Raw genomic sequence first — 12395 nt, forward strand, 5'->3', positions numbered from 1 at the left:
CAGACAGGATACAGCAATGGGGACGAGTTGCAATTAGTTCTTAAATCAGTTGTGTGACAGGGCAGTAAGAAAGGATTTATCTGGAGCTCACAGCAGTGCAATGGCAATGTAGGAATTATAAAAGTTTTGAGGACAACAGTTCTGTATACTATGCAAAAAAAGGCATGTAAGCTCTATTTTTTTATCTGAACTCATTTTTGGAAATACCATTTAGAAAGACTTTATTTAAGCTTGCTGACGTTGGTGAGTCAGATGCTTTCTTCCTTTTCCCACTTTCTTTTGTGATATCAAGTCTGATAAATTTAATACTAGATTAGTTTGGGTTTACTCATTAAGCTTGTCATAAACAAATTTTTYTGGGAAATAGATCTTGCACTGAGTGTTGAAACACACTTTCAGCTAATAATTGCTATTTCTCAGTACTATATATTTAATGGTGTGCTCTGGAACATTGCAGGGAGATTGAAATTCATCATTGCTCGTTAGGGAGTCAGTCCAGTGATGGCCACGTTATCTACTTTTCTGATGTTCTGTGCAGCTGAAGTCCATGAAATCAAATTTTTTTGGTTTAGCAGAATTTTTCAGGATGTCCCTGTGCCATCTCTGTTCTTTTTTTCCATGAAATATCTATTGAAATATCTATTTTCTCCTYGCCTCTGCATTTTATTAACTTTGTAATAGCCTTGTAATATAATATTATTATAAACTATAGAAAAAAWTATATAACTATAATGTATAATATTATGATATAATATTTATAATATAAAAAAAAAAAAAGATTCTCATCTTAAACCTATTGCCAAGGAGTCTGCTCAGGAACAGAGGATAACAGCCTAAGAGATATGAACGTGCTTATCAAGTAGTGCTCTGGATCTTTTAAAGACCAAGGCTGATAGAGAAACTAAGTTTCTCTACCAAGTCTAAGTTACTTAAAAGGAGCAGAAAGAAGCTACAGTGGACACAGAGGCCTCCTGTGCCCAGAACTGCRTAAGGTGAGGAGCCACCACCACAAGTCTTGGGGCCAGAGGCCACAGGCCAGGTGCTCTCTCTAATGTCCCTGCACAGTAGTGGTGGCAGACATGGAAGGATTTGGTACTGCTGACAGCAAAATACATGACTTTGTCACTGACTCAGTGTTGCAAATGCTCCTTCTCATGATCCTGTGCCAGATCTTGCAGGAACTGCAAAGTTCCTGCTTTTCCTTGTGCTAGGTTTTGCAAAACCTTGATCTTTCTGCTGTCACAGCGGTCTTCTCTCTCCTAGACACTGGGTTCCTTCTAAAGTTCTAGTGACTATTTACTTAGGAAGCAAACACTCATTTCTAGTCTTTGCCCTAAATTTTGCCAAACAAATTTAGTATCTATTTAGGTAAAAGTGCTGCCATGGGGCTTTCCACACTACTTTGGCAAAATGCCATTCTGAATTTTGCATCTAGTTAGGGGCACATGCTTATACCATTCACCTTGTTTAGTTATAAAAATTTTCCTGTTATGGTAATATTTTGAGCATTTGTTATCTGCCGTCCTGCATAACGTGGCTGTATTATGGCACTCAAGTAAAGTCTGGATGGCCATTTCCTATGGATCTGGCAAGAACAGACTGCTTTTAGGGCGCATCTTGTCTGAACTACAAAACTTTAGTAAAAAAAACTATTCTGAAGATTGAGTTTAGCCGATGCCGCACTGAGCATGGCTGACTGTTCCAGGTAAGCGTGTAACTGGATCTGGGTTCCTCCCAGCCCACTGTTATGTTCCAGCATGTTTTAATTGGGATGGGCTGACATAGTACAGAGTAAGATTTGCTTTATATGGTCAGTTGTGGTCAGCACCATGTCAGCTAACTTTACTATTTGCAGCTCCCSTTTCAGCACATTGCTACTCTGTAACAGGTGCCAGCCCCGAAAGACKGCAGCAGTGCAAAGGGTTGTGCGCGGTGCACAGTACGGAAGATTGTGTGCTGTTTCAGGACACAGATGTTTCATTAGATCCCAAAATTCAGTCCTGCCCAGAGTGTCAGAACAAGAGCTACGTATGGCTTCAAGCCTACCCTCTCTGAGTGGTGGGTTTCACTCACAAAACTGACAGAAAAGAGCTGCAACTGGCTGAGATGTTGTGTCCCTGCTGCAAAAAGTCAGTCTGCCGGGACCAATGACTTGTGACATCTCTTTAACCTCCAGATTTGTTACCTTCCATAATAACAGTGCTCCAGCAGCAAAGTGGGTACCAACAGTCATGTTTAGCTGAATGGTGCTAGTAGCATCACAGATGGGCTCCTGGGGAAGCTTAATAGGCTGGTTCAGTGGAGCAGAATTCCAGCGAGGGTTACTAAATCTGTAGGATTGCCTTAAGAAGCAAAAAAGGGAATGTCTGAACTCGGAAATGCCTGTGCTTCAAAACTGCAGGAGGCTGAGAGGGCGCTCGGGGAAGTGCCAGGGCGCCCCTGCTCTGTCCTTTGCATCTGCTAGAAGCATCACTTTTGGTCTCTGACAGAAATGAGACATGGGGCTATGTGACCTGACCCTGCATGAACAGTGTCCCTATGYCTGTGATTAAACAGGAGCCCTTTACTACACTGAGAATCTACTTCTGTGGTCACTCTTTCAAAATCAGGAGCCCAGCATCCATAGGAGTCTGATTTGAGGGGAAGAAATAAAAGCACTTTTCAAGGGTAGAGTCAAAGTAAATCTTAAGACCCACAACTTTTTACTTACAATCACTTTTTATTTTTATAAGAAAAGACATGGCAATGTCACTGCTGTTTAAACTATCTGAGCTGTCCTTTAAATACAAGATTACTATAGAGATTATCAGATGGTTAGCTATGGGACAATTAGGTGGAATTTACCTAAGTTTTGTCTCCTGAAATGATCAATGATTTCATAATTTCTGGAGGGATGTGAGCCTCACTTCAGAAGTGGAAAGCTATACAAGGAGGACAGGGAATATTAATCACCCTTTTCTACTGTGTGAGAAAATATGGTGCAACCTTGTTGCACTTTTAGCCAGAGTGACTCTCTTCCCTACTCACTTAAAAGTTTTATGTGAATAAGAGGTAGTGCATGCTGGCAGAAACGTGTTAGGATACAGACTGTACTGCTTTGCAAATAGGTGAGATCCTGCCAGTCAGTTGTGAGCCGTACCTTGGCCTGGGCAGCGCAGTGAGGACAAAGCAATAATTCTAAGCATTTAATATTTTAAAATATTTRTAAAACACTGAAACTGTTTGTGCGTGTTCAATGTCACCTTGGAAGAGTAATATTAAAAATTCTATGATGATAGTTTATGCTAAACAATATTTCATTTTAAGGATGCTCATTTAGCTAGGATGGCATTATATACARTCTATGAAATAAATCAATTTTAAGTCTTTTTTAGATAGAGAAGACATATCTAGGATTAATTCATCCTTCCTCTTATGTCAAATAGCTTCAGCTTTGGGAAGTGAAAATCAACTCATTCTTTCAAAGTTCCTGAACATTTACSACATTGCTGAAAATTTACCAATGCTGCATACCTTCAACTTCTGTTAATTMAGAAATAGTGCCTTAAATAGGCACCTGACGTTGAATTACTGAGTTTTTTATCCATATTACTTATAGCACAAATTACATTTATCCAACYTAGGAGAGGACGGAAGCTGCTTAACATCTTATAGTATCAGCTTCTAGATTAACTGCGGCAATGTGTTAAGACTATCATTTTTATACATTTATTCATTTTTAGCATGGCTGATCCCTTTTACAGTTTTTCTGTCTCTTTAGATTATTCCTATTTTAATTTTAAACATCTTTCAAGCCTCTTCTCTCTGTGTCTTTCTTTGGGGTGCACATGAAATGTGTGTGCTCAGAGCCAAGATTTTGTCGTGAGTATTTCTGAGCTTTCAGTTATTAAATAAACCATGTCTACAAAAGACAGTGTGACCAGCAGTTACTCCAGGCGCTTCATATGACGCATGATCTGATGTGAAGATAGAATATAGCATAATTTAGTATAGTTCATTGTGTTAGTCATTTGAGAAATATTTAATTCCTTCACTACATCTTGTGGGTTTTTTCATTAATTTTTTCATTCAATTCCTTTATTGACGTCCGACCATCTAGGCTTCACAGAAGATTCCTAAAAGATTCCCTCGGTTTCTGTGTGTATCACATGGGGAGAAATCATTTCTCTGAAATGTTGTATGTGCAAATGCTTTAAGAAACRTGAGGAAATCTGTGTCAGGATATTTCCTATGGACAAGTCAAAGACACTGGAATCTGACATCTGTCCTTTAACCTTCCCTAAAAGCTGAGTTAGGAGTCATGGAGCTCTCCTTCAGTTGCAGGAACTTCAAKAACTGTTAAAGTATTTCTACTTATCTTACTTTACCTACATTGCAGAACTTGATACTTCGTCTACCGCTACATCGTTCTTATTGAAGGCATTTAGATCTTGCATATTTACTTGAGAACCAGCTGACACTTAGGCCTAAATGTTACTTGGCATGCTGGTTTTTGCAGCCAGTTAGGTACACTGCAGGGCCAGAAGTCTAACTAAACCCTTACGGGGCGCCTAATGTCCTCCTGGTGTGCCTCCGTCCCAACACAGCGGATACCTGCAGCAGTACTGAAATAAGTAACAGCAAAATAAAATTGCACAGAGCATGATTTAGTTCAGTGATTAGTCTAAAAGGAAAATGGTGCACTTCGTCTAGATCCAGCAATATTTGAGAGGGGTTTTAGTACATTTTTGCCATATAAACAGTGAAAGTTAMAGAGAGCAATTACTGCAATTCCTATTGTCATTTATTCTGACGTTTTGGTCTTGCTGAAAAATAATACTGCCTGTTTAAAATTGCATCATGAAATCGCCTTAAAACTTTTAGGTCAGCASTAGTTATTTCACAGAGCTTTAGCAAAGATAGAACTGTAATATTCAAAGTTTTGTTTATTCTTTTCTAAACAGGTCATTTTTATTTTCTGGAAGGGCAAAATGATGCTCTGCTCTGTGGAAACAGTTCTGATGCTGGGTAAGAACAAATTTCACTGTGTTATTGTACAATGTAGAAATTAGAGTCACCATCTTGAGACATACAGTTTGACTTTTTAAATATTTTGAGTGACTGATCACGTTCATGTTACTAGGATTTTTCACTGGACTGTGGCTTTGAGTTCCTGGTCAGTGGAGTGGTCATATAAACGTAGTCTTTGTGTGGCCAACTCAGGAATTTAGTGTTAGTGCAGCTCCTGCCTGGATGAGAAGTAAGAGTTGGAAAACACATTATTTTGCAGTTCCAGCCACTTATATGAATATTAACAGATTCAGGAACAGACAGGTAGAAAACACAGAACTTGACATAAATTAGAACATAAATAATTAAATAAATTACTGGAACATTATATTTTAGAAGCTGAGAAAAAACTTGATGCTAATTATTTTATGTGCCCTTCCTGCATAATTTTGGGATGTTCTTTAGAATAATTTTCTACGAAACATCACAATTATTATTATTTACAGTCTGATTAGATAAAGAAAAATCCACTTTTTAATCCTAATCTTCTCCTAGACCTTCCAGAAGATAATATTAAAATAACTATATAAGGATATAAGGTAACAATCAATTTATTTTTGTAGGCAGTGCCCAGAAGGATACACATGTGTGAAAGCTGGTAGAAACCCCAATTATGGCTACACAAGTTTTGACACCTTCAGCTGGGCTTTCCTGTCACTGTTTCGCTTGATGACTCAAGACTTCTGGGAAAACCTTTATCAATTGGTGAGAAWTTTTTATGGCAAGTAGGTTAAATCAGTTTATACCAATAACGCAAGAGGCCTAAGACTAATTATCTTTGGTCATCTTAATTTTCGATATCTGGAAAACGGAACTTTTATTAACCTATTCTTGTTCAAAATGTATTGTTACTTCCAGACTCTACGTGCTGCTGGGAAAACGTACATGATATTTTTTGTTCTGGTAATTTTTCTGGGYTCTTTCTATCTGATCAACTTGATCCTGGCTGTGGTTGCCATGGCCTATGAAGAACAGAATCAAGCAACTTTGGAAGAAGCAGAGCAGAAAGAGGCAGAATTTCAACAGATGTTGGAACAACTGAAAAAGCAACAAGAAGCAGCTCAGGTATAACTTATGCTATAGTAATGCAAAAGCGTATGGAAGTAACTTTTCTAGAGATAGTCAGCCTCCTTAGATTTAGCATGCTTTCTGAAATTTGAGTTGTAAACCCACTCTCAAGGACATTGCTGCAGAGCAATCCAGGCATTACTATGAATAATCCAGGTGTAAGCAAGAAGAATATTCAAAACTCTGAATACATTATTCATGGTGGTTTTTTTCTAATCTAGTACCAGTAATATGATTTCGCATTCAAAAACTACTTATCCATGATCTGAAATGCTTGCAGTCTGAGAACAAAAATATGATASAAAAGGTAGAATAAGGTTATGACCAAAACATGCACGTATTTAATCAATTAAGTATTAAAAAAGAGAAGAAACTAGGGAGAGGATTCCCTATGGAAAGTCTTAAGGTCCAGAGGTTGTGGACTAAACATTAGTAAGTAAATACATACTAAAAAACATAAGTAAAACTAAAAAATCCCTGATGTCGTGACTTGCTCAGTGACACAAATGCATTCTGCAACATGGCAGGCAGCAGCAGCGGCAGCAGCGGCAGTAACAGCATCTGCAGAGTCCAGAGAGCCCAGCGTGGGGGAAGGAGCCGGAGGACTCTCAGAAAGTTCTTCAGAGGCATCAAAACTGAGCTCTAAAAGTGCAAAAGAGAGGAGAAATAGAAGGAAGAAAAGAAAACAGAAAGAACAGTCTGGAGGAGAGGAAAAAGACGAAGATGAATTTCACAAGTCTGARTCAGAAGACAGCATCAGAAGGAAAGGTTTCCGATTCTCTATTGAAGGGAATAGACTGACATATGAAAAGAAATACTCTTCTCCACATCAGGTATTGCATTATTTTTAGTGGAAGCACACATTTAAAGCATCATAGGCTGTTAGGAAACTGCTTCAGTCTTCCTGGTACAGTAATATGACCCTACTGCCTACAGAAGGGAAAGACTGAGATTTCAGTTAAGCTCAATTATTGTTGTCGGTGCTGGAGAGAAAGTGCTGTAGCTGCTAGGCCATCTTGTAAAAAAGCACAAAGACTGAAATGTAACCTCATAATTCTATTCCTGTAGTAGAATTATTTTAAAATCTTATTAAAATATTCTTCAATTGATTTTGTGGATTTCTTAGAGTGATTGTGTATTATCTATATTCTTTTTAAAATGTATTTTTCCATAACGATATCCTCACATTTTCTTCTTGCTTCAGTAATGTTTGTAAGTTGGCTCAGTATGTGAAGGATGCTATATATATGTGAAACTTATGTGCATGTTTAGATTCACGTTTTTGCTTAGTGGGTATTGTGCAACTASTCAGCAACTCCAACTGACTTTAGGAGCAGGGAGTGCTCAAAATTGTTTTTGTCTTAAGGATCCATGAATAGTGATATTTCTATCTGCAAAMTATAAATATAATGAAATACCTACAAAAATCTCACAGCAACATTTAGCTTCTAGAAATAATGGTTTCACTCATACGTGAAAAAAATCTATCTCATCTGAGTAACAATGCTAAGTTTGAAGTTTTCAGCTAATAATTACAAATTTTGTTTGCTGCAGTCCTTGCTGAGTATTCGTGGCTCCCTGTTTTCTCCGAGGCGCAACAGCAGAACAAGTCTTTTCAGCTTCAGAGGTCGAGCAAAGGACATAGGCTCTGAAAATGACTTTGCTGATGATGAGCACAGCACTTTTGAAGACAATGACAGCAGAAGAGATTCTCTCTTTGTGCCACGCAGACATGGCGAACGGCGCAACAGTAACATTAGTCAGGCCAGCAGGTCATCGAGGATGCTGGCGGTGTTTCCAGTGAACGGGAAGATGCACAGCACTGTGGACTGCAATGGAGTGGTTTCTCTGGTTGGTGGACCATCTGCTCCTACATCGCCAGTTGGACAACTTCTGCCAGAGGTGATAATAGATAAACCAGCTACTGATGACAATGTAAGGAAGTTTTAAATAGTTTAGGCATCGTGGCCTTTTCTCGCTGCACCAGCCAGTGTTTTCTCCAGAATGGAGTCCTTGGGAATGATTCCTGGTTGGCCAAGCTGTGAATGCTCCTGCATCTTGTAAAATCTTGAATAAATAACACAAATAAGATAGGTTTGCAATCTAAGCATTTATTTGCAAACATTCTCAAAACTAACAAATACAAATTACAGTTTCCGAACAGTAAAATATTGATTTACTTATACACTCACAAAAATAYGCTACACTTTACTTTTGTTGCTATAAAGATCTATCTGGCTATGGTCTGCAAAATCAGTTACTACACAATTCAAAATAGTATACAAAAATGTTATTGAATAACTGCAATCAATATAACACTGCTGATACCAGTTTATCAAAATTAGCAGTATCAGATAATTTTGATAACATTCTTCTATATCAGCCCCATGAAAATGGAATAAAGTTGTGAGTTCATTTTTACCATTCATTTCTCATTCCTACTTATTTTTCATCCTTTGCTGATGTAGTTCTGTAGCGTAGACAACAAATAGCTCATTGGAAGACTGCATTTATATACACACTTCCAAAAATACAAATGTCTTTGTGAGCATTTGTGCAGCACATATTGCTGTCATTGTATTTGCAGGTAGGAGAGAATGTCCTGAAAACAAATTTCTTGGCATAGTTAAAAGTTGTCTACTTACATTACTTTAAAAAAAAAATACTAGCATGAGGAAGCATGATGAAGTCATACTTTTCTTATTTGTTACAGTGTGCCTGGAGGAAAAGATTGTCAATGATATAAAAAACAAGCTGTTTTCTCAGCAGAAAAAGAAAAAAAWCAGTTTGCAAATACTGTATACCCTGCTTTGGACTCCATCACTTTCCATTTGTTTAAGTCATCTTTCATTGGTTAATCTGATGATTGAAGGAAAGAAATGCAAAAGTTAAGCAAATACAACATTCTAAGTCTTGAAGAGAAATTCCAGCAGGGGACTATTTCYCTTACAACATATATGAGGATATATCTTTTTAAATTTATTTTAAAGATGTTAAAAAGTAAGAAAAGTCTGACACAATAAATAAAAATCGCAGTGCACGAAGCACGTATCCAAGCTAAGACATTACTAACAGGGTTCTATATATTATTTGCTTCTCTCATTACTCAAACACGGTCTCGTCTGTTATTGTTCTCTGTGTAGGGCACCACAACAGAAACAGAAATGAGAAAGAGAATATCAAGCTCTTTTCATGTTTCTATGGACTTTCTAGAAGATCCAGCTTTAAGAGAAAGAGCAATGAGTATCGCTAGCATACTCACAAACACTGTGGAAGGTGTGTACCATGTATAGTTTAATTACTGTTTTTTCAATGAACTTCTGTAAATTTGAGTTGAAACTTAAAAACTGATTTAAAATAGATAATTGATATCATCCCATAAACAGCAAATATTTATCAGTAAACCCAAAACTTCATATTCATTGCTGTATTTGCTATATATTAAGTAAGTAAACATTTGTATCTCGCTATTTTGCTATCATCTATCTCATGCGCACATTAGAACTAGAGAGTTACATTCAAGGATCAGAATTGAATAGAAACTTACTTATACATATTAATTAAAAAACCATATTGTTGGACACAAAATTTGAGCTTGTATAAAACAGTTTTCAAATATATGCAATCATTCTTAAAATACATTTTTAGCAGTTATATTTATTCAGTTACTCTATAAAGAAGTTCTATTCTAGCTGATAAAAATATTTTTTCTTGAAATAGGAGTTAAAAATATATTGAAAATTCGTATCTAAACTCCACAAATTTCAAAATAAAAATATTTACATAATGGAACAGCAAGTTGGAGAAACAGACTGAAGTTTAATCAGGGAATAGTAAAATACAAAGTACAAATCAAAACATAAATTGCTACTGACTAGAATAGTGATTGGAATACAAAGAAATTGTGTTTGGCATATAAGCTTCGAAAAAATTAAATATATCTGATAAATATTTTTAAAGGGTTTGTAGAAAAGCTCTGTAAGTATTATAAGGGGCATGCTTATAGAAGATTAATGGGTACCAGTGCAGATTGACAATTTGACTGATATAACCCATATAGGTCTGAGAAAGATTAGGGCAATCATATACTCACCTGACATGTTTTTTCCCCTAGAACTTGAAGAATCAAGACAGAAATGCCCACCGTGCTGGTATAAATTTGCAAATATTTTCTTGATCTGGGACTGCAGTCCACACTGGTTAAAAGTAAAGCATATTGTCAACTTAGTGGTGATGGATCCATTTGTCGATCTGGCCATTACTATTTGCATTGTCTTAAACACACTCTTTATGGCCATGGAGCATTATCCGATGACTGCTGAATTCAATAATGTTCTTTCAGTCGGAAATCTGGTAAGTCTGTTTGTTGTCAGGTGACATATTTTTACTTTTCTATGTTTACAATTTTGAAGGAACTATATCTGAAGTAAGTGAAAGCGGAGTTTTAACAACTTTCGACCACCCCTTTAAAAAGTGAATGCATTGCTCTCCAGAAATATCTCTGTCAGAACATTCCTGGAAATTTCACCTTCAGCCCTGGCTCATATAAATTAGGATTCTATAAAATCAATATATGCCAATGCTCTACTAAACCATATTAAATATTTAAAAAATGGCACCAATGCTACATTAAATCCATCTTAAATAAAAGTTTATTTATCTAACTACTAAACCAGGCAATGCATTACTTCTATGCAAAGGAGACTGTGAAAATAAATGTAGTGGTGCTTTTTCAATCAGTACATTACAAAGGTGTAAATTATGAATGTGTTTTTAATTGCATTCCTCTTGTTGCTCTGTTTCCTGAGCAAAGGTTTGCAATAGCTTAAAGCTATTTAAAAGCATTCTAGTATTTTCTTCTATAAATGACTTTTTATGGGGATATGTTGATCATTTCCTCTGTATGCTGTATGTAAAACTAAAGAAATATCCTGCAGTACTTCTTCTCTTGGAGTTTGTATATATTTTAGTATCATAAAATTAGTAAGATATCTTTTCCTCATATTGTCAACTCTATTTTCTCGCTCTACTTCAAAAAGATAAATTATTAAAGAATTCAGCAGTTAATTTGCTGTAGCTCTGAGGCTTTTGAACTGACAGGTTTGATCATGTAGAAGTATTTGCAGCTGCAGTCCTACTTTGTCTCTTATTTTAAGAATTGACTTCTTATAATGAGATTTTTAATACACCTAGTTTTGTAATGAGAAAAAATGTTTAAGATCATGTAAATAAATACCAGACTTACTATGGAGAACTAATAGATAAATGCATAACCTCTTTCCATAAATTTAAAAGAAGTGAACCTCTGAATATGTGCTTCCTAGTAAATTTTAAAATCTTCTTTTGTGGTATTTTATAGTTTTGTTTTCCAACCAAAAAAAATGCCATCTAAACCTTGGTGAATAACATGGGAACATTAGACTGTAAAGAGGATGGAAGAGAACTAGCTATAATCTCAGCTGTCTTCCAGTCTTAAATTCCCAGACATAAATTCCTTCATAAATTTCTTAATCTGCAGTGGGAAAGCTCTCAGGGTTTTCACATGCCAGTAGTTCCACTCCAGAGCTCCTCTAAGATCTCACTCCTCTTATGCTTAGGAAGCTATTCTCACTTTCAGACTGTATTTCTTCATTCCTGCCTCTTACTCCAAATCTGTAACTTAACACAACAAAAACAAAAAAATTTTTTCCCTCTCCAATGTTCTTATCTATGATGTATCTAAAAACAGCAGTAAAATCTACCTTGAGCATAGAGGCTGAGCAAGTAAGACTATTCTGGTTTATCTTCTGATTATCTCAGTTAGATTATTCTTGTTACCTGTCCCACTTTCTGTTCAGCTTACTTGAAAATGGGTTATCAAAACTGAAAAATGCATTAGTACTTTCCTATCCTGTGGCAACGTCTAATACTCTTAGGACTTGAAGAGCTTTTTCTCAAAGCTACTCAGGGTCACTATTTTGTTGGCTCTTAAATGTGATTTAAGTATATTGTATCCCATTAAACTATACTGTGTCCCATGGTGAGAAAGTGTTATGAGTACTACCACTTTCAAAACACATTATTAAATGCTATCTCCTTCCTGACCTTAAAGTTAGTGATCCAGTGTTCACTGCAGTTAGTGGAAACACCCATCTGGAAGTTCCTCAGCTTTTGCAAATTATTGTAGCTCGACTGAGCTTCAGCTGGCATAAATAACCTTCCCTATAGAATTGAATGGAATTATGATTGTTCATACCAGAAAAGGAGCTGACATTCAGGAGTCTTAGATTTGGCCTCAT

At 36.4% G+C, this 12395-nt stretch overlaps 1 protein-coding gene across 8 annotated transcripts in view; it reads left to right on the forward strand.

Annotated features, from left to right (window-relative positions):
• The window catches only part of LOC146600254 (sodium channel protein type 1 subunit alpha), a 68932-nt gene that overhangs the window by 16879 nt on the left and 39658 nt on the right, over positions 1-12395 (forward strand). For 4 of the 8 annotated variants that reach the window (XM_085325838.1, XM_085325841.1, XM_085325844.1 and 1 more), the window contains 7 exons: positions 4944-5007; positions 5613-5754; positions 5908-6114; positions 6645-6950; positions 7672-8052; positions 9261-9393; positions 10232-10470. In XM_085325838.1, the coding sequence (XP_085181964.1) occupies positions 4944-5007; positions 5613-5754; positions 5908-6114; positions 6645-6950; positions 7672-8052; positions 9261-9393; positions 10232-10470 (1472 nt within the window). The remainder of the gene's footprint in view (positions 1-4943; positions 5008-5612; positions 5755-5907; positions 6115-6644; positions 6951-7671; positions 8053-9260; positions 9394-10231; positions 10471-12395) is intronic. The other 4 variants (XM_085325843.1, XM_085325842.1, XM_085325846.1 and 1 more) reach the window with 2 other exon arrangements.

The sequence above is a fragment of the Rhea americana genome, unplaced genomic scaffold (assembly GCF_003343005.1).
Source record: "Rhea americana isolate MKP2758 unplaced genomic scaffold, rheAme1 scaffold_124, whole genome shotgun sequence".
Taxonomy (NCBI): domain Eukaryota; kingdom Metazoa; phylum Chordata; class Aves; order Rheiformes; family Rheidae; genus Rhea; species Rhea americana.